Raw genomic sequence first — 23,832 nt, forward strand, 5'->3', positions numbered from 1 at the left:
ATACATAAATGCCAACAAAATTAAGTTTTGATCAGTGTAGTGTGTGTAACCTGTATTTAACTAGGCAAGTCAGTTAAGAACCAATTCTAATTTACAATGACGGCCCGGACGACGCTGGGCCAATTGTGCGCCACCATATGGGGCTCCAAATCACGGCCGGATGTGATACAGCCTGGATTCGAACCAGGGATTGTAGTGACACCTCTTGCACTGAGATGCAGTGCCTTAGACTGCTGCGTCCATGTGTGTGTGTTAACTATTTAACCGTACTAGAATGCTTAAAAGGCTGTACATTTTTTAAATATCGGTTATCGTACTGTTTTTTGGGGCAAAGAAAATAACGGATTTCGGTATCGGTCAAAAATGTCATATCGGTGCATTACTAGTTTCAGCCTAGCTCAGTGCTTTCTGTGGTGGTGGGGCAGCCAGCGGAAAATACAGAGCGTAGGGGTTGGCAATGTTCTCTAGTTGCGCCGTGAGTGGCTCATGTCACTCATGGGGAGACCACGTCACCGCAAAATCTACAGGGAGAGCACGAAAAATCAAGCCCCTTGGGTGCTGCCATAGATTGCCCATCCAAGAAGGCTCAAAGTCATTGGCCACAGATCATGTGGCTTTGCTTGAACTGATCATGGCAACATCATACTTTAAAATCTTAGCTAGCAAGCTAGACAAGCAGTCATCGTCATGAATCAATTCGACAATCTACTGGCAAATCCTTTTCAATCCTTGTCATATGAAGAGGAATTATAGATAAAACATATCGGTGCTCATCGGCCATTGGACATAAACCGTAATGGTTCAGCGGTCAAACGACCTCCACTCATCACTGTAAAACGCTCCCTGAAACACTTCAGCAAGCAGGCCTTTCTAATCGACCTGGCCGGGGTATCCTGGAAGGATATTGATCTCATCCCGTCAATAGAGGATGCCTGGATATTTAAAAAAAATGCATTCCTAACCATCCTAAATAAACATGCCCCATTCAAGAAATTTAGAACCAGGAACAGATATAGCCCTTGGTTCTCCCCAGACCTGACTGCCCTGAACCAACACAAAAACATCCTATGGCGTTCTGCATTAGCATCGAACAGCCCCCGTGATATGCAGCTGTTCAGGGAAGCTAGAAACCATTATACACAGGCAGTTAGAAAAGCCAAGGCTAGCTTTTTCAAGCAGAAATTTGCTTCCTGAAACACTAACTCAAAAAAGTTCTGGGACACTGTAAAGTCCATGGAGAATAAGAACACCTCCTCCCAGCTGCTCACTGCACTGAAGATAGGAAACACTGTCACCACTGATAAATCCACCATAATTGAGAATTTCAATAAGCATTTTTCTATGGCTGGCCATGCTTTCCACCTGGCTACTCCTACCCCGGTCAACAGCACTGCACCCCCCACAGCAACTCGCCCAAGCCTTCCCCATTTCTCCTTCTCCCAAATCCGTTCAGCTGATGTTCTGAAAGAGCTGCAAAATCTGGACTCCAAAAAATCAGCCGGGCTAGACAATCTGGACCCTTTCTTTCTAAAATGATCTGCCGAAATTGTTGCCACCCCTATTACTTGCTAGCCTGTTCAACCTCTCTTTCGTGTCGTCTGAGATTCCCAAAGATTGGAAAGCAGCTGCGGTCATCCCCCTCTTCAAAGGGGGGGACACTCTTGACCCAAACTGCTACAGACCTATATCTATCCTACCATGCCTTTCTAAGGTCTTCGAAAGCCAAGTCAACAAACAGATTACCGACCATTTCGAATCTCACCATACCTTCTCTGCTATGCAATCTGGTTTCAGAGCTGGTCATGGGTGCACCTCAGCCACGCTCAAGGTCCTAAACGATATCTTAACCGCCATCGATAAGAAACATTACTGTGCAGCCGTGTTCATTGATCTGGCCAAGGCTTTCGACTCTGTCAATCACCACATCCTCATCAGCAGACTCGACAGCCTTGGTTTCTCAAATGATTGCATCGCCTGGTTCAACTACTTCTCTGATAGAGTTCAGTGTGTCAAATCGGAGAGTCTGCTGTCCGGACCTCTGACAGTCTCTATGGGGGTGCCACAGGGTTCAATTCTTGGACCGACTCTCTTCTCTGTATACATCAATGAGGTCGCTCTTGCTGCTGGTGAGTCTCTGATCCACCTCTACGCAGATGACACCATTCTGTATACTTCTGGCTCTTCTTTGGACACTGTGTTAACAACTCTCCAGGCAAGCTTCAATGCCATACAACTCTCCTTCCATGGCCTCCAATTGCTCTCAAATACAAGTAAAACTAAATGCATGCTCTTCATCCGATCGCTACCCGCACCTGCCCGCCTGTCCAACATCACTACTCTGGACGGCTCTGACTTAGAATACGTGGACAACTACAAATACTTAGGTGTCTGGTTAGACTGTAAACTCTCCTTCCAGACCCATATCAAATATCTCCAATCCAAAATTAAATCTAGAATTGGCTTCCTATTTCGCAACAAAGCATCCTTCACTCATGCTGCCAAACATACCCTTGTAAAACTGACCATCCTACCAATCCTCGACTTTGGCGATGTCATTTACAAAATAGCCTCCAATACCCTACTCAACAAATTGGATGCAGTCTATCACAGTGCAATCAGTTTTGTCACCAAAGCCCCATATACTACCCACCATTGCGACCTGTACGCTCTCGTTGGCTGGCCCTCGCTTCATACTCGTCGCCAAACCCACTGGCTCCATGTCATCTACAAGACCCTGCTAGGTAAAGTCCTCCCTTATCTCAGCTCGCTGGTCACCATAGCATCTCCCACCTGTAGCACACGCTCCAGCAGGTATATCTCTCTAGTCACCCCCAAAACCAATTCTTTCTTTGGCCGCCTCTCCTTCCAGTTCTATGCTGCCAATGACTGGAACGAACTACAAAAAGCACTGAAACTGGAAACACTTATCTCCCTCACTAGCTTTAAGCACCAACTGTCAGAGCAGCTCATAGATTACTGCACCTGTACATAGCCCACCTATATTTTAGCCCAAACAACTACCTCTTTCCCTACTGTATTTAATTTATTTATTTATTTTGCTCCTTTGCACCCCATTATTTTATTTCTACTTTGCACTTTCTTCCATTGCAAATCTACCATTCCAGTGTTATTCTTGCTATATTGTATTTACTTTGCCACCATGGCCTTTTTTTGCCTTTACCTCCCTTATCTCACCTCATTTGCTCACATCGTATATAGACTTGTTTATACTGTATTATTGACTGTATGTTTGTTTTACTCCATGTGTAACTCTGTGTCGTTGTATGTGTCGAACTGCTTTGCTTTATCCTGGCCAGGTCGCAATTGTAAATGAGAACTTGTTCTCAACTTGCCCACCTGGTTAAATAAAGGTGAAATAAAAATAAATAAATCAACATTACACAAGTTGGAAATCACAAATACTGGGAAATGTCAGACTTCATTAAGTTTAAGACAACTGGGAACTCTGGGAGGGAAAAAAACAGTTTTGAACAGTCATCGAACTCGTAATTCCAAGTCGGGAACTCCTGCCTCTTTCTAGAACTTCGACCTGAAGATTACTGATGTCAAAATTCCAGAGTTCCCAGTTCTCTTAAAAGCACCTTAAATCCAGAGAATGCCAGACTTTGATGGCAAAATTTGCCCACAAGACAGCCGCATCCCCTTCCCGTTCAGGTGAGCACCACACAACAACGTCCAAAAATATATTTTATGCTGCTGCATAAATGATTTAATATGCGAGGGAGATACGTATACTGTATCTAAGAAAGTAATGCTAACACAATACCCAAACCGGACGCGCACGTGCTCCATCGTGCGCAAATTAATTTTGTCCCTCCACACCAAACACGATCACGACACGCAGGTTGAAATATCAAAACAAACTCTGAACCAATTATATTAATTTGGGGACAGATCAAAAAGCATGAAACATTTATGGCAATGTAGCTAGCTAGCTTGCAGTTGCTAGCTAATTTGCCATATTTAGCTAGTTTGCTGTTGCTAGCTAATTCGTCCTGGTATATAAACGCTCAGTTGTTATTTTACCTGAAATGCACAAGGTCCTCTACTCCGATAATTAATCCATACATAAAACGGTCAACCAAATAATTTCTTTTCATCTCTCCTCCTTCCGGGCTTTTTCTTCTTTGGATTTTATATGGCGATTGGCATCTAACTTTCATAGGTGTATTACCACGACCGACCACCCACAGTTCATCTTTCAATCACCCATGTGGGTATAACCAATGAGGAGATGGCATGTGGGTATCTGCTTCTATAAACCAATAAGGAAATGAGAGAGGCAGGACTTGCAACGCGTTCAGCCTCACAAATAGAACTGACTTCTATTTTAGCGCTTGCCAACACAGACGCTCGCGCGAGCAGTGTGGGTGCAGTGATTGAATAACATGTATGTTTACATTTATTTTGGTGTGGTCAGCATGTTGTGTAGTAAGCTTTTAGTAGCCCATGTGCCTCACCCTAATAATTTGGTCCCTTTCCCCCTTATAACTTAGCCTACTGTTCTGACTTGGTGGTGCACAGCTTATAGCCTGTTTCAGACAAATTTCATCATCGAATATTCATTGTCTGCTTATATGCCTCTTTTATTTATCCTACGGTTCTGACTTGGTGTAAAGGGAGATTACTGTAAGAACAGCCCATATTCTAAATTATGTCGCTGTACATTTCAAAAGTGCTGAACAAATAATTATATTGACTATGTCCGTATTAGCTCGCTCATTAATGTCTTCATCGAAATTACGGAGTGCCTTTCATCCGCTCATCGTTCCCTTATGCCATACTTCGTACATCTTCATTTTCAGTAGAACTCACATTTGTTTAAGCAAGTCAGCCATAGCAGCTATGTTTTTTAAAAAGGCAGCAAATGAGACCAAATGAACTGTTTCGCTGCCAGACTAGGCCCCGATAATAGCCAGGTGTAGCTGTGGTAAGCATCCACTCCATTGTGCTGAAACGAAGCTCTGTGGTTGGGACAGCTTTATGTAGACCCTAACAGACTGTGGGCATCATTTGACACCGTTATAGTGGAATTAATGTATTGTTTATTGTTGTGTTGGGTGGTGTAGTGGATTTTCTGGCATGCATCGAAAAACATTCTGGGGAGTTAGCCCCACCAAGATTTACATGCTACACTGTCCATTTCAGACTATTGAGATGACACCCCAGCTGTTCTGTTGCCCTCAGTAACCCACCTTGCGGTCCTGGATCACCAGGATTGGACTCAGTAAACCTGTCATCAACATTGACTGAAAAGTATTTTTACACTATTTATTGGTACACAGGTAAATATGCATTGTTGTGGCATGAACTACAATACCAATTGTAGTCTGAGAATAAATAAATATAACGGCCCCAATAGTTGGCAAAGCTAGTTTCATTGTTCTTTATTGATTGGATAGGGGCAAGGAAGTGAATTGAAATTTTTGTTCTCACTACTTCAGTTTAGGTGACTCTCACTTGTCACATTTATAGTGTGTTCTAAAGGTCTAAATGCAGTCAATGTAAACATGATTGCCTTCACTCAGGAAAGTTAACCCTCCAGAGTAAATTACAGTTTAAATACCACTATTGCGATAACTTCAATAACACATTTTGTTGTGTTACAGCCTGAATTTAAAATGGATTCATTTGAGATGTTTTGTCACTGGCCTACACACAATACCCCATAATGTCAAAGCGGAATTGTGTTTTTAGAAATTTTCACAAAAAATGAAAAACTTAAATGTTGTGAGTCAATAAGTATTCAACCCCTTTCTTAATGCAAACCTAAATAAGTTCAGGAGTAAAGACTTGCCATAATAAGCTTGGTCTCACTGTGTGCAATAATTGTGTTCAACATGGTTTTTGAATGACCAGCTCATCTCTGGACCCCACACATACACTATATAAACAGAAGTATGTGGACCCCCTTTAATTTTGTTACGGCTCTCGTTGGTGGCAGGAAGAGTGGACCAAAGCGCAGCGTGCAAAGTGTTCATGATTATTTTATTTCAACAAACACAAAATAACAAACGTGAAAACGAAAGCGCACAGTTCTGTCAGGCAGAAACACTAAACAGAAAACAAGATCCCACAAAACCCAAAAGGAAAATTACAACGTATATGTGATCCCCAATCAGAGACAACGATAGACAGCTGCCTCTGATTGGGAACCACACACGGCCAAAAACAAAGAAATAGAAAACATTTTACGTGTGTAAAATCAGCCAAACCTCCATGCAATCTCAAAAGACAAACATTAGCAGTAGAAAGGTCTTGCTGAAGAGCTCAGTGACTTTCAACATGGCACCATCATAGGATGCTACCTTTCCAACAAGTCAGTTGTTAAAATTTCTGTCCTGCTAGTGCTGCACTGTAAGTGTTGTTATTGTGAAGTGGAAACTTTTAGGAGCAACAACGGCTCAGGCACGAAGTGGTAGGCCGCACAAGCTCACAGAAAAGGGACCGCTTAGTGTGAAGTGCGTAGAATATAAAAATCGTCTGTCCTCGGTTGAAACACTCCCTACTGAGTTCCAAACTGTCTCTGGAAGCAACGTCAGCACAATAACTGTTCTTTGGGAGCTTAAAGAAATGGGTTTCCATGGCCGAGCAGCCACGCACAAGCCTAAGACCACAATGCGAATGCCAAGCATTGGCTGGAGTGGTGTAATGCTCCCCACCATTGGACTCTGGAGCAGTGGTAATTGTAACCGCTTTCTTCTACCTCCTTCTCTGACGAAGAGGTGGAATAAGGATCGGACCAAAATGCAACGTGGTTCGTTCGATACTTTAATTATGACGAAACACGAACAATACAAAAATAACAAACGTCGAAAACCGAAACAGCCCTGACTGGTGCAACAAACACAGAGACAGGAACAATCACCCACAAACACAGAGTGAAACCCAGGGTACCTAAACATGGTTCCCAATCAGAGACAACGATAATCACCTGACTCTGATTGAGAACCGCCTCAGGCAGCCATAGACTAATCTATACACCCCACACAACCCCAAGACGAAACACACTACAAATAAACCCATGTCCCACCCTGGCCTGACTCAATAAATGAATATAACATAATAAATATAGACCAGGGCGTGACAGAAATGTGTTCTCTGGAGTGATGAATCACGCTTCACCATGTGGCAGTCCGACGGACAAATCTGGGTTTGACGGATGAGAGGAGAACGCTAACTAGCCCAATGCATAGTGCCAACTGTAAAGTTTGGTGGAGGAGTAATAATGGTCTGGGGCCCCTTAGTTCCAGTGAAGGGAAATCTTAACGCTGCAGCATACAATGCCGTTCTCGACGATTCTTTGCTTCCTTTGTGGCAACTGTTTGGGGAAGGCCCTTTGCTTTTTCAGCAAGACAATGCCAATCAGCACAAAAGTGAGGTCCATACAGAAAAGGTTTGTCGAGATTGATGTGGAAGAACTTGACAGGCCTACACAGAGCCTTGACCTCAACCCCATCGAACACCTTTGAATTGGAACGCCGACTGCGATCTAGGCCTCATCGCCCAACATCAGTGCCTGACTTCACTAATGCTCTTGTGGCTGAATGGAAGCAAGTCCTCGCAGCAATGTTCCAACATCTAGTGGACAGCCTTCCCAGAAGAGTGGTGGCTGTTATGGCAGCAAAACTCCATATTAATACCCATGATTTTGGAAAGAGATGTTGAACGAGCAGGTGTCCACATAATTGTACACTACATGACCAAAAGTATGTAAGGTCCCTCAGTCAAGCAGTGAATTTCAAACACAGATTCAACCACAAAGACCAGGGAGGTTTTCCAATGTCTCACAAATAAGGTCACCTATTGGTAGATGGGTAAAAAAAGTACACATTGAATATCTCTTTGAGCATGGTGAAGCTATTAATAACACTTTGGAGGGTGTATCAATACACCTAGTCAATACAAAGGTATATGTGTCCTTAACTCAGTTGCTGAAGAGGTAGGAAACCGCTATGGATTTCCCAATGAGGCCAATAGTGACTTTAAAAAAATGTATTTATTTTACCTTTATTTAACTAGGCACGTCAGTTAAGAACAAATCCTTATTTTCAAAAACGGCCTAGGAACAGTGGGTTAACTGCCTGTTCAGGGGCAGAACAACTTGTACCTTGTCAGCTCAGGTATTTAAACTTGCAACCTTTCTAGTCCAACACTCTAACCACTAGGCCACCCTGCCGCCACTTTAATAGTTACAGAGTTGAATGGTTATGATAGGAGAAAACTGAGGATGGATCAACAACATTGTAGTTACTACACAATACTAACCTATTTGACAGAGTGAAAAGGACAGAATAAAAATATAATTATATTTGCAACAAGGCACTAATGTAATACTGAAAAAATGGGGCAAAGCAATTAACATTTTTTATTCAGGACAAAAAGTTATGTTTGGGGCAATTCCAATACAACACATTATTGAGTACCACTCAGTGGTTTTTATTATATATTATCAAGCATAGTAGTGGTTAAATCATGTTATGGGTATGCTTGTAATCATTAAGGACTGGGTAGTTTGTCAGGATAAAAAAATAAATGGATTGGAGATAAGCACAGGCAAAATCCTAGAGGAAAACCAGATTCAGTCTGCTTTTTACCAGACACTGGGAGATGAATCTACACGAGTTGCTTACCATGAAAACGGTGAATGTTCCTGAGTGGCCAAGCTACAGTTTTGACTTAAATCTACTTGAAGATCTATGGCAAGACCTGAATATGGTTGTTTATCAATGACTGATCTTGAGGAATTTTGAAAACAATAAATGAGCAAATGTTATCCATTAACATCTTAGAGACATAATCAGAAAGACTCACCGCTGTAATCGATGCCAAAGGTGCTCCTACATTGTACTGACTCGGGTGTGAATAATTATTTAAATGAGATATTTCTGTCATTCATTTTCAATAAATGTTCTAACATTTCTACAAATATTACACTTTGTCATTATGGGGTATTGTGTGTAGATGGGTGAGAAAAAAACATTATTTAATAAATGTTTACTTCAGTCTGTAACAACAAAATGTGAAATAAGTCAAGTGGTATGAATGCTTTCTGAAGTTACTGTATGTCTCATACCAGAAGTTTTCAAAAGCTTATCTGTCCAGTTCACAGTTTGGGCAAGTTTGTACTATTTGTGATGGATATATTACTGAGAGCCAGGGCCATACTCAGACATAATTTACATATGAAGCATATGTGTTTAGTGAGTCCACCAGATCAGAGGTAGTAAGGATGACCAGGGTTGTTCTCTTGATACGTGTGTGAATTGGACCATTGTCTGTCCTGCTAAGCATTCAAAATGTACTTTTGGTGTCAGGGCAAAATGTATGGAGTAAAAAGTACAGTATTTTCTTTAGGAATGTAGTGATGTGTCACACCCTGATCTGTTTCTCCTGTCCTTGTGATTGTCTCCACCCCCTCCAGGTGTCACTTATTTTCCCTAGTGTATTTATCCCTGTTTCCTGTCTCTCTGTGCCAGTTCGTCTTGTATGTTTGCCAACTCAATCAGTTGTTTTTTTCATGTACTCCTTTTTCTCTACTCTTCACTAGTCCTCCAGGTTTTGACCCTTGCCTGTTTTCTGGACTCCATTCCCACCTGCCTGACCATTCTGACAGCTCTGACCTCGAGCCTGCCTGCCCTTCGGTACCTACCCTACTGTACTCTGAACTGTTTTTGCCCTTTTGCCTGTACACGATCATTCTCTTGCCTACCCCTTTTTGGAATAATAAACATCTAAGACTCCAACGATCTGCCTCCTGTGTATCGCCGTGTGCCCTTATAGTGAAGTAAAAGTTGTTAAAAATTGAAATTACAAGGTAAAGTACAGATACCACAAAAAACTACTTAAGTAGTAGTTTAAAGTATGTTTTCCTTAATTACTTTTCACCACTGAAAATAACCAGTAGTCTACCTAAATCATGAAAATGAAGTGTCATCACACATAGCATGCATATGGTATGGTAACCATGAACTTTTCTCATAACATCATAACCATCATGTCAAATTTGGTCCATGTCAATATTTATCAATTATCCACTGTTACTACATAAAAATATAATACAGATGCATGTAACACATTGGTAACACTTTATAATAACTTTTTACAAGCCAATAATAGATAATTATAAGGCATGTGTTAATGACTTACACATGTTACACAAATCACACGTCTTATAAATGATGCTCGGGGGGTTGGATTGTGTATAAAGACACATTTGTGTTTTATAAGTTCATGGATAATAAAGTACATCTTATCTTATAATAATATTACTATAAAGTGCTACAAACTCATCTACAATAGTCAGCCAATGTGACGAGTGGTCTTGCAAACCCATACAACATTCTGTCTTGTCTCGACCAGGACTCTCCAACTCTGTTTCTGAAAAGCTACCGTCCTGTAGGTTTTCGCTCCAACCCTAATCTAGTGCAGCTGATTCCAATAATAAGCTTGTTAAGCTGAATCAAGTTATTTACAACTGGGGTTAAAACCTAAAGTAGGTTAGCTTTCCAGACACAGGGCTGAGGAGTCCTGATCTAGACTATGACCTTATTGAACTCACCAGTCTCTTTCTTGGAAGACACCTCTGGTTGTTGCCGGGTCACTGGGGGCTGCTGAATTGGGCGTGACGACGGAGGGGTAGTCTGGAGAAAGACGTTAAAACAGCATTGAAAAACAAACATAAAAATATATCCAGCTGAGCTCCAAAGGAAAAAATACATGCATATTAATCCCACATGAGTATTTGTAGATCTTAAACAAAGAAAACCATGTTCATGTTTTTGTTGTTATGGGGTAATAATATGACCTCATATGACCATAAAAATACATCCAGCTCCAAGGACAACTCAAAGTTGGCTTCCCAACTGGGTCAGGGTCAAAGACCATAACACCAAGACATGCTAACCTCTCACCATTACCAATAACAGGGGAGATTAGCCTTGGGGGTATGATGTCAATAATTTCAGACTCCACTGTATGTACTATATGTTTTGTGTTTTATTTTGTTATGGCGTAATCATACGTGCTACTTGTTGGCAGACTAGCACAGTGGTAATGGTTGGCAGACGAGCACAGACTAGACGGTGTCCATTATGTAATTTCCTCTCGGGCTAGCTTACCCTAAACAAATTGATACCGATTACCAAGCAAACACACTCTCTCTTCCCCTCTGTGAGGTAGTCTCTACAGTGGTGTTGCAAAGAGCTGTGATGTTGGCGCCAAGTTTATGTGCGCCCATTATGAATGAATATACAACAGTGAGTTGGTCCAGTGAGCGAGATGGTGGGTGTACTTTCTCCCACTGGGAGTGGATGGGATGGCGCCAAGCAGCGGGTATTTTGGTTGGGAGGAACATGTCTGGCAACAGGAATGTGACCCGTTTTGGGCTCCAGCTCTTAAGATAGTGGTCAGAGAATAGAGTGGAGGAGATGGTGTGTGTGTGCACATGTTTCAGTGTGTGTGTCTGGGTATAAGTGTCAGGGTGTGTGTGTCAGAGTGTGCACATGTTTCAGTGTGTGTGTGTGTGTGTGTGTGTGTGTACATGTTTCAGTGTGTGTGTCTGGGTGTAAGTGTCAGGTTGTGTGTGTTGGGGAGTAGAGACAAGGAAGTACTGCCAAAGATCTGTCATCACTGCTAGCGCTCTACAGATGGGACAATCTGCAGAGGGGAAGAGGGGAGGCCATTTCCAGACTCATCCCCCTCAGTGAGAGGAAGATAACACCTAACACCCCCGTTTTCTAAACTCATTCTTCACCAGGTGACACGCCTCACATTGTCTCCTGTGGAATCTGAGAGGGGAGTACTGGGTGGGACAGATGAATGGATAGATGGATGGAGGGGGGCAATTTGAAATAAAAAGTATGGAATTCTTCACAAAATTAAGCAGTTTCCTCTGTGGGCAAACATTATTCCTTTTGTAGGGCCTGAAGTTGACTGTGTGAAGAATTTGACTCATGACTGTTATATGACAGATCCAAGGGGATATATATATATAATAAAACAGACCTGCATGCATACTCCCATGCATTCATCGTTTCTGAGAGGTGGGAGTGAAGAGGGTGGGGACAGACGAGGCACTTGGTGGTGATGGATTTGAAAAACACAGCATAATTTAACCATAGAAGGCACAAGCCAAATTTTGCCCGATGCAGATTTAAACTTGTCTGCTATATGTTCTCTGAACAAAACTATTTAGGCCACAAAGCTGATGCAACAAGGTAAAGTTGGCACAAGGACCAGATTCACACACCGAATATACACACGCGTAATCCCGGACTCCACATGAGATTCGAGACACAATTGTGTGAGAAATGTAATGAAATAAGAAGTCTGTTTACTTCACTGTCACGAGCAGAGTCTTAAAAGAAAACATATCTCAGACAATATTAAATTATACGCACTTTCACCCAGACAATTGCGTAATGGGAGTTTCCGAGTTTTCTTAAGCTTGACGGTAGGTAACTCATTCTACCAAAAGCTGTTTAAAGGAGCAGAAACGATGTTGTCGCTTTTTTCTGCAGTGCGGATTTGAGTGAAATCCTGCCCTTAGTGCACTGTGTAATGATGACAACTCACAAGTCCTTCAATCACACACAAATCCGCCGTCAGTCGCACAACAGAAAGTTTCCTCAGATAACTCTGCGTTTCCTTCTTTGCATTCCCAAGCTTGAGCGGGAGTCAAACAGGCTAAAACTCAGACAATCTGGTCAGACAGGCATTATATGTTGCAATGAAACAACTTGATGGAAAGTCAAAGTCACCAGTATGTTGGGTAACAGCTGTTCCATTCAATGCTAATAAACACGTCGGGAGGATGGAAAGCCCGTGTGAAGTGGCACAAGGCTTCAAAGTTGGCCTGTGCACCTGGAGCCCTGTGGAACCTACAAGGTCTGGCAGGCCAAAGACAGGCCAACTTCCCCTGTCATCTCTTTCCATTACCTCCCTATTCCTGTTCTCTCAACTTTTAAGTCTGATTGAGAAACCAGTCAAAATAACAAAACAGGAACTTTGGCGATATCATCGCCCTGAGCTGGAACAGACACATCTGGCTGTCTACCTAGTCTTCCACTGTAATTGGACCGGCGTGCCCCGACAGTGCCGTTGTATGGAGGCTCGAGGTTGTGCTGCAACATTTGCTTATTGTAGAGGGTATTGTAATATCATAAAATGCATGGTCCACGTCTGTGTGTTTGTGTGGGGGAGATTATGCTCGTGTTAGTTTAGGACATTGTCCAGGTGATGACCCACAGTCAAATTGGCCATATACATTCCCCACTACCCACCCCCTCCCCATACAGCTCCCTATAGTTTGAAATAGCCAGATAACTTGGTTTCAATGTCGACCATATGTTAAAAGTACATAACTGTGGATGGTTACATCTCAAATTTCACCCTATTCCCAACATACAGTAGTGCCCTATAGTAGTGAATAAGGTGCCCTACATAGTTTTACAGAGTTCCCTACATCCCTACTAAATAATGCATAGTCACTTTAATAAGTCTACCTACATGTACATATTACCTCAATTACCTCGACTAACCAGTGCCCCCGCAATTGTTATTTTACTGCTGCTCATTAATTATTTGGTACTTTTATTTCTAACTCTTTTTTAGGTATTTTCTTAAAACTGCATTATTGGTTAAGGGCTTGTAAGTAAGCATTTCACTGTAAGGTCTACCTACACCTGTTGTTTTCGGTGCATGTGACAAATACAATTTGATTTGATTTGTGTCCGCCGCTCACGAGAAAGGAGTGAAGTCCTGACACATCAAAAGGTGAAAAATTCACATGCTTGTGAGTGAACGGCAACATATACAGATAAAATGGATTTCAGGGCACATACCGTAACTGTCGGTCTGTCGTCCTCAACCCACACATATTTTTGTACCTCCGCGTCCCATTTGAAAGTACCCTATGGGGAGAGTAAGACAAAGGAGGCTCTACAACAACTGCGCAAAAAATATAAACACAACAAAAAACAATTCCTAAGATTTTACAGCGTTATAATGAAATCAGTCAATTGTAATTCATTAGGCCGTAATGTATGGATTTCACATGACTGGGAATACAGATACGCATCTGTTGGTCACAGATACCTTAAAAAAAGGTAGGGACATGGATCAGAAAACCAGTCAGTAACTGGTGATATCACCATTTGCCTCATGCAGCAGGACACATCTCCTTCGCATAGAGTTGATCAGGCTGTTGATTGTGGCTGTGGCTGTACGACATTGCTGGATATTGACGGGAACTGAAGCATCCAAAACATGCTCAATGGGTGACATGTCTGGTGAGTATGCAGGCCATGGCAGAACTGGGCCATTTTCAGCTTGCAGGAATTGTGTACAGATCCTTGAGGAATGTTGCCGGGCATTATCTTTCTGAAACATTAGGTGATGGCAGCAGATTTTTTAAATATTTTTATTTCACCTTTATTTAACCAGATAGGCCAGTTGAGAACAAGTTCTCATTTACAACTGCGACCTGGCCAAGATAAAGCAAAGCAGTGCGACAAAAACAACAACACAGAGTTACACGTAAACAAACGTACAGTCAATAACACACGATGAATGGATGAATGGCACGACAATGGGCCTCAGGATCTGGTCACGGTATCTCTGTACATTCAAATTGCCATCGATAAAATGCAATTGTGTTTGTTGTCCCTTGCAAATGCCTGCCCTACCATGAACCCACCGCCACCATGGGGCAATCTGTTTACAACGTTGACATCAGCAAACCGCTTGCCCACATGATGCCATACACGTGGTCTGCGGTTGTGAGGCCGGTTGAATGTGCTTACGGTAGAGAAATTAATGTTACATTTTCTGGCAGCATCACTGGTGGACATTCCTGCAGTCAGCATGCCAATTGCACGCTCCCTCAAAACTTGAAACATCTGTGGCATTGTGTTGTGTGACAAAACTGCACATTTTAGAGAGGCCTTTTATTGTCCACAGCAAAAGGTGCACCTGTGTAATGATCTTGCTGTTTAATCAGCGTCTTGATGTACCACACCATTCAGGTGGATGGATTACATAGGCAAAGGAGAAATGCTCACTAACAGGGATGTAAACAAATTCGTGCACAATGTTGCTTTTATATTTTTGTTCAGTGTTGTAAAAACCCATCATGTGTTGACATTACCAAACCTACAACCAGTACATAGCCAAGCCTTGCAGCTCACACTCTCTGACCTTTGAAACGTCACGGATAACCTGGTTTTAACCTTAATTTTAACATTAAAAATGTCAAACGATCTTACCGAGCCTTTCTTCTTCCCGTCCAGTTTCCCTTCCACATCGCCGCTTCCGCCATCTCCTGAAGCCTGGGCAGGGAGAGACCAGGGGTGTATTCATTAGTGCAAACCCGTAGCAAAACGTTTTGCAATGAAAAACTCATGTTTCTTCAGGTAGGTCCCTTCCGACTTCAGCCCCTTTGCTTCTGTTTGGTTGCTATTGTTCCCTCTAATTTCCCAAGTTCCCTCTAAGTTTAAGCCACCACATATCCTGCTAAGGCAACAACTATATAAGCGCTACGCTGCCCCACCTATGTTAATGTATGGGTGGCAGGTCAAGGGTCACTTACCACATCCGAGTCGTCCCCTTCCTCCTCACACTGTCTTTCAGCAGCCCGGGGGTTTCCAACAACCCTCAGCTCCCCAATCACCCCCTATGAAGGAAAACACACACAGGCAAGCGCATATACGCAGGCAGACACACACACAGACAGTTGTCAATACATTGTCTTTGATGTCTGGTGTCTGTATGTGTGGGGTGATGTAAAACAAGGCATGTTGCGGTGCGCTGCACAGCTGGTCCTCTGCCTGTACACGTCTGCATTCTTCTCCCACCATTAAACCCACAAGCCATGGCCCTGCTCTAAACATAAACAAACATAAATCTTCCCTCTGAAGTCCTGTGTCTTCAAACATGTGTACCTGATCTGTGTGGTGGATTTGTTGTGGAATTCCCCCCTCGTTGAAGAAGCTGAGGGGTTTATTACAGTTGTCCCAGTGTTGAGCAATGAAATGGACGCATGTGATATGACTCTCCTCTTCCACGGTCCCAGTCCATCAAACTCTCCACCACAGGAGCTTCTTTCAATGTATCGCATTAATAGCATCTTATCAAGTCAATCACAAAAAGCCAATCATGTGATTCAGGGGAATTTGCTTTTAACATGTTTTAAACGGATAAAAGCTCTAGATATGAAGAGCTTCTCTTTCGATGAATGTCCACAAATGTGTTCACAGAGCCTTCAATGTCCCTAAATAGCTATCAAATATATTTATTTCGTTGATTTTATGAGGACTTTTTCTTCAGTAAGCTGTAGGCACCCTATGTGCCTTTTCGTTTTCCACTGTTACTTCCAGGCCTGGGAGCAGGTGCTATCTTACCCTATCATAACCAATAATAACAGGTTATATTACTCTGTTATTTATGTTTCTGTTGTCATTTGAGTATGTGTAAATGAACAATGTATAGCTTTATTTTAATTTTAAATATGTTAAAACTATCATGTCAATCTCATGGACGATCTATACATTTGACTTGAGTAGTTACATGTCTCTGGCTTATACCTCCTCAGTGCAGGCATAAGGGTTCAACACCCTGCGTTGAGTCAACAGATAATGCAATGATAAGTGTCGGAACTTGGGCAATGCCTGAGGTCTATGTAAACAACCATTGTTTGCCTCAGCTGTCTCTAAGAACTGTCTTTAAAAAGATGAAAACCTCCCTTCCACACAGCTTGGAGAACAAAAGAGACAATGCCCTGACATTTGGCCAAACCCTTTTGTCTAAATCCCCTCATTTGGTCTTGTCAAGATAGGACAGACCGACTGAGCTGTCTTGAACCCAAATGAGAGCTATTTGGGATTCTGCTCTGAGCATTCCGAGGCCCTGAGGTGTACTTTGCTTGAAGACATGCCCAGAAAATGCCCAGCAAAATCAGTCAAAAGTGGGTAGAACTACACACATTCACATATTTTAAAGGATATGCCATGGACATAAAACGAACCCACGTCCGTCAATCTTTTTCTATGTCTACCTCAGGGTTAATACGCACAAAAAGACTCCCTCGAGTTGCCCGTTAATGCTTTATTGGAATAAAGATATCATTGCTTCCTCTGACCATGTTTTAAATCATCCAATTATCTTGGTTTAGTCAGACAGGGTTTACCATCTGTAAATGCATAGACAGAAAGTAAAACAATAGTTACAATGCTGTCTGGGAACTAATGAATCATTGCAGAAATATGTAAGTTAGTCAAGCAATAAAAAAGATTCAATGTTGCGTTATTTGTCAAAATGCAGGTCAAATGTCTTACCTGTTCTCATTCTGACATCATATGATTGCATGGCTTACTATGTTGAGTACTCCCAACAGCACATATTTTTGCGAATAAGGTCTGCCTGTCCAGGGCTACAATAAAAATTTGTAATGTACGGGGTACTCAAGGACTGGAGTTGGGAAACACTAGCTTACGATACTGACTTGAATCTTATTATTGGAGCGGGATCAATTTAAGTTCAATCTCAACTTTTGCTTTATCCTAGCAACAGTGTCTCAGCGCAAGCCAATATTCTGAAATAAAATGTACTCAATTTCATTCATTAATTTCAAACAGGGTTCATTCTCAGAATGTTAGGTCTTAGACTTACAGATTTTAATGTACAACTGGTAACACTTCAGTATAGGAATGACATTAAGCCACCGATTTGCAATATAAGTAGCATATTCATTGTTTCCTTATTCACACAAGTAGAAAATAAAACAGTGAATAAAGGCTTGATGAATAGCTTATAGCACACAAAGACCTAACTAGCTACTTATTTATACACTTTTAAACTGCATATTAGTGACCACTATGTGATTCATATGCTTAAATATTACCCTACAATCTACTGAATGAGGAGATACAACAAATTCAGATGATGTCAGCAAAAAACTAAACAAAGGGCGCCGTCAATAGGCACCATCTTGCTTGTGCTCGGAACATAAGGCCAATTGTCCTGGTCACAGAAGCACCTGTCTGCTTGTGCTCTCTACTTACAGGGAGACCTGTATTTGTGTGCTGGGTGCTGCAGAGGGACAGTAGGGTCAGCTGCAGCACTTACACAGGGGGATGGAGGGGAGAGCCAACTGGAGCTAAATGATCCCCCACCATGAAGTCCACCAATTATACTTCTGTGTTTCCCCGGAGGAGACAGGGGATGGTCGGGGTCAGACCACTTTTATGTTTTGATTTAAAGCAGGCCAATTAAAGGCAATCAAATCATAAAGGGGTTGCCAAACACGACGGTTTCGGTTTCACGTGTCTGAATCAGCATGACTAGGAGGGCAACACTGACTGGTCTGATTTCCGATTCCACTTGCCCCTGACACCGATATATTTGTCAAGTAGGAAATGTTATAAGGATAGTAGGGCTTGAGATAAGTGCACATAAGTCAAAACTATGAATTCATCTTGGACTGCGTAGGACGTTCTGATTTCTGCTCAAGTTTGAGCCAGAATTGCGGACTACAGATCCTACTCTTATGCTATTATTATACCATAGGCTAATAGGCTATTCAGGATAGGGCCCTGAGTAAAATATAAGAGATTTTGGGGTAGAATTGCCTTTCAAGTCCTTCAATCCAGGAAATTACAAATGACACATTTTCGCATTGACCAAGTTGAAACACAACGGACCCCAACTCTGATATTAAAAAGTCCAGTCATAGCATGATACATACCAGGAACTTATCGGGATCGGCCCCTCCGGCTTGGCCCACGAACACTCCGGCTCCGGCCTCCAGCGCCATCTCATCCGGGGACCTCTCGAAGCGTACCACCTGGGGTTGGTCGTCGCAGTTGATGTAGAAGGTGACCTTGTCGTCCAGCACGGAGATGGAGAAGCGGTTCCACTGGTCGGCCAGGTTGTGCACGGGGAAGGTGGCCGCCACGTACGACACCTGCGAGTCGGGCTCCGTGTAGTAGAAGATGACATTCTGCTTGTTCGCTTTGACCGGCGACAGCTTGACGCCCACATACATGATCTTCTGCGAGGCGTCTGTGACCGAAAAGATGACTCCGCCCTTGGTGGACTGGGGCTTCAGGTTGAAGAGGAGGGAGAAGTCCCGGTAGAAGGGGCTGGGAAGATGGGCATGTGCCAACTGGCCCGTGTTGGCGTCGGGACCGAAAACGTAGCCGGGGCTGTTGTCGGGACCATAGATCTTGGTGATCTCGTCTGGGGGAGGGTCCCCGATCAGTTGCAGGAGGGAGACACTGATCTCATCTACAGTAGAGAAACAGGAAGTTAGTACACAGCACACAGGAAACGCCGATGATGGGGTGGGCTGCATGGCGAGAGTGTGTTAGCGTGCTCTATTAGTGTGTTGGGGTTTGACACAGTGGGTTTTGGTCTGTGAGGTAAAAGCAGACCGCCAACACTTTCTTTGTAGTGTTTCGTGAGTTTTTTGGGGAGGGAAGGGGGCAGCAATGTTAAAGTACCCAGTGTCCAGAGTCACTTGAAGATCTGCATTAATGTAATGATATTTCATTGATTCCTGGTCTAATATTTAAGATAAATATCACCTGACATGGGAAACTTCCTTGGACTTGTAAAACATCTATCACAACTTCAAGATAAATTGTGCATTACATATCAACGTGTCAATCAACTTAGATATCAGGGAAACATTACAAACAAATACATTATATGGCTGAAGTTAATTGCAACTGACACACAGCCAAACAAATCACTGTGCAAAAATACTTTACAAAGCTACAATGACTTTTTGCTCTTATCTTTTGAAAGCCAACCCTATATGTGAGCATTTCTCAAAGGACCCAATTCAAACAAGCCAACTCCTATTGCCTGCCTTCAAATAATGGAGTGGGTTATAAAAACTAATAGCAACTATGACATCCCTCAAAAAGCATCCCCCCAAAAGCACTTCTCCTGGGACCTACAAGAATCTAGATCCCTTCAACAGATGGAGTTATTTTAGCCCAAAGCCCCTTGTGAAGGCATGCCGACATGACATTCTTCCCTCACTGACATTGGATAAGGGGAACTCCATGCTAACCAGTCTAAGATTGGTTTTAACATGGGGTCAGGTAAGGACAGGCACCACACGCAAAAATGTAATTTTTGCAGCTTCATATCAATTTTGACATTTTGGGGGATTTTGGTCCATTTAAAATAAACATTTCAAAAAGTAGATGAAATATTTTTGTTAGTTTATCATACTAGCATTATCAACATGTCATGAAATGTAACCACTTAAATAGACATCCATCCATAATTTCAAAGCTCACTTCATTGAATCGCATAATATAAAAGTCCTGCTACAAACCGGAATATATGTAGTAACTGACTTTGAAGAGATGGTGATTGGGTCTAAATAGGTGTTTGGCATTTGGTAGTCTAATTTCAGTGTACTTTTCCCGAAAGTCAGACTCTTCCTGCATGCCAACACATTTTTCTCAGCCTCTCAGAAGCATCTGCATTCATCACAATTTGTGTGGTTACCTTGAAAAATTCTTCAGACTTATACATAGGGAATTGTTGATATGTTGTCAAAAAAATTCTCGATGACATTTTCCTCAAAAGTATTTACAGATATTATGAAATAAATATTTATCCACAATCTGCTGTGTGTAAGTCCAGAGTGTCTTAACAAAATGAAACAAAAAATGTAGGCTGACTTCATACAATGTCCAGAAAAAAATTATTAGTGTTACATGCAAACACAGTATGTGCATATTTAATGAATACAAATGCTATTAGGGTGTGGTGCCGCTTATTCCTATAATTCCCAGTGTTACATAACACTAATATGTGAGAAAAATATTTTAGTGAGCAAAGGTTGGTAGCAACATGTGAAAATCGTTGCGGTAATCTGTTGCAGCTCAAGTCGACTACAAAGCCCACAATGCAATGCTCTCTCTATGGGCTGGCTGGACGAAGCTACAATAATACTAAAGTCAATATCAGCATGTGAAATAGCTATTTAGCTGTAAAATCACCAAACAAACTGCTCCATCAATATAGGACTCTACAATCTCACCATGTTCAACCAGCATATCGATGTGAGTCGAGTCTGACATTCGAACGGCACTATGCAATGCACTGAAGAGGCAGACAAATAGGAGAAATGTGTTAGTCCCTCTGTTAAATTATAAATTCCTTGAGGTTGGAATATCGCAAAAGCATGATCAATGGCTCATTCGAGAGAAGACAACCTCCCATGTTATGACATCAGCCAGTATTGAAATCTGACATGTATGATAGACGTTTTCGCGATATAAAAGTCATACTCCTGTTAACTTCCAGTGTAGTGAGAGAGGCTTTATATTATTTAACTAGGCAAGTCAGTCAAGAACAAATTCTTATTTTACAAAGACGGCCTACCCCGGCCAAACCCTCTCCTAATAACCCGGAAGACGCTGGGCCAATTGTGCGCCGCCCTATGGGACACCCGATCACGGCCGGTTGTGATACAGCCCGGGATCGAACCAGGGTCTGCAGTGGTGCCCCTAGCACCAAAAAGCAGTGCCTTAGACCGCTGCACCACTTGGGAGTCTTAAATGCTATGTCATACCGGCCAAATGTACGTATGCTTGAACGGGAATAGCTCAGATACAGATGAAATCATGAAATGACCCAGGTAATCGACAGAACATCGCTGAGAGATGCGCAAAAACAACATAGCATTCAAAATGGGTGAATCATTACTTTAAGTGACCCCATACTTCTTTTGATTTCAAACGACAGCATTTCAAATAGATCCAAGGCGGATATGACTGACTGTATGCAATATTGCAAGGCACAAAGTGTACGACCAGTGTCTGTGGACCTTTTTGTCTGTATAAATTTGAAGTGACTAGGATCTTACAAGATCGTTAACAAAATTCGACACAGCTGAACAGAAAACGGGAAGTCTGATTGAATAGACTTTGTAAGCTTTTTCTAACAAGTGCCTCCGACCGCCTTTTCCTTTGTGTTTCGAAATTTGAATCACTTCTCACGCAATCATGTTTTGGAAAAAAAGTTAATATAAAAAAGGGAGGATGATCATCCTTGATTGTACCTCAATTGAAAACAGAGTTAATTAACACTGTATGCTTCAGTTAGATCAGATGCAGTAAATACTGAAAACACTTCCTAAGACCATTGAGATATTATCACCCAGATTCTTGTTCCAGGGGTATACTGTAGATGTACATGTAAACCGAATGCTTATGACACTCATCACAACACATAATTATAATCACAAGATTATCACAAAGAAACACACAGTACCAGTCAAAAGTTTGGACACACCTACTCATTCAAGGGTTTTTCTTTATTTTTACTATTTTCTACATTGTAGAATAATAGTGAATACATCAAAGCTACACGTCTTAAAGTAATGATGGACTGTCACTTTTCTTTGCGTATTTGAGGTGTTCTTGCCATAATATGGACTTGGTCTTTTACCAAATAGGCATATCTTCTGTATACCTCCCTACCTTGTCACAACAAGGCTCAAACGCATTAAGGAGGAAATCAATTCCACAAATGGACTTTTAACAAGGCACACCTGTTAATTGAAATGCATTCCAGGTAAATACCTCATGAAGCTGGTTGAGATAATGCCAAAAGTGTGCAAAGCTGTCATCAAGGCAACAGTGGCTACTTTGAAGAATCTCAAATATAAAATATATTTTGACTTGTTTAACACTTTTTGGGTTACTACATGATTCCATATGTGTTATTTCATAGGTATGTCTTCACTATTATTCCACAATGTAGAAAATAGTAAAATAAAGAAAAACCATTGAATGAGTAGGTGCAACAAAGTTTTGACTGGTACTGTAAGTCTAAGATTTTCCAGGCTGTAGTTTTGTAAGTAGAAGATAATCATGCACTGCATACTCTGCATGAGGATAAATTCTGCATAAGAAATTAATTCCATAAAAAAAATACAAAATAATGATACATTTCTCAAATTCTATCAATACCTGAATTTAACCGAATGGAATCAGTGAATTAATTCATTTTATGGAATTTATTTAAAAGAATTCCTGACTTCTACTCTAACACCTTTCAGCACACACACAACAGTTCCCCTTTAATTCGGTGACATCTGTTAAATGCTATCATGTCAGTGCAACAGGAAACCTACAGCTGTGTTCCCCAAATATCTGTGCTCCCTCTTCCGTCACCCCGGGTGAATGGTATGGGATCAGTGTATTATAATGGGGGAAGTTTTGGAAAGAAACAGAGAACACAAAGACGTGTGTGTCCTCTTGACCTCAAATCCGCATCTTGTGATTTGTAGTGAGAAAATGCACCTCTATCGCACGGTGATAAGCAAATAACCTTGCACAAATTGTCCTATTTCATCATAATTCTAATTCAAAATATAAATCAATACATCTTTATAAATATTGCATTTATGGGAGATAAAAATCTTATCAGTCAAGGATAAAGAAGACACTTCAAATGGGAAGTAATGCAAAACAAATGTTTTTTTTTCCTACAAAGCCTCTACAAGTTTGTTTGATCATCTTTGAGCATCAGCTGACATGTTTTTCCTCCTTTACAAAACATTCTTTGAGAACCTTCAGATGATGGATAAACAAGTTCTATGAGTCATTACACAAGGTTCAAAGTCCTCCTGAGGATCTATGAGAAGTGTAGGCCATTAGGGCCTGCAGGTGTTTAGGTTGAAAGGTAAAATATATGAGGTAATCTACTTAACCCAATGCCAAAGCTACGGAAGAGCACTCCTATAAACGTAATTTAAAAAAACAAATAACAGGGGCCCCTTCC

At 41.7% G+C, this 23,832-nt stretch overlaps 1 protein-coding gene across 3 annotated transcripts in view; it reads right to left on the reverse strand.

Annotated features, from left to right (window-relative positions):
• Positions 1 to 23,832, reverse strand: part of LOC135547079 (collagen alpha-1(XVIII) chain-like) — a 182,611-nt gene that overhangs the window by 55,782 nt on the left and 102,997 nt on the right. For 2 of the 3 annotated variants that reach the window (XM_064975733.1, XM_064975730.1), the window contains 5 exons: positions 18,764 to 19,305; positions 15,611 to 15,694; positions 15,288 to 15,350; positions 13,866 to 13,934; positions 10,583 to 10,664 (listed from right to left, as the gene is read on the reverse strand). In XM_064975733.1, coding sequence (XP_064831805.1) covers positions 10,583 to 10,664; positions 13,866 to 13,934; positions 15,288 to 15,350; positions 15,611 to 15,694; positions 18,764 to 19,305 — 840 coding nt within the window. The remainder of the gene's footprint in view (positions 1 to 10,582; positions 10,665 to 13,865; positions 13,935 to 15,287; positions 15,351 to 15,610; positions 15,695 to 18,763; positions 19,306 to 23,832) is intronic. The other variant, XM_064975732.1, reaches the window with a different exon arrangement.

This window comes from Oncorhynchus masou, chromosome 10 (genome assembly GCF_036934945.1).
Source record: "Oncorhynchus masou masou isolate Uvic2021 chromosome 10, UVic_Omas_1.1, whole genome shotgun sequence".
In the NCBI taxonomy this organism is placed as follows: Eukaryota; Metazoa; Chordata; class Actinopteri; order Salmoniformes; family Salmonidae; genus Oncorhynchus; species Oncorhynchus masou.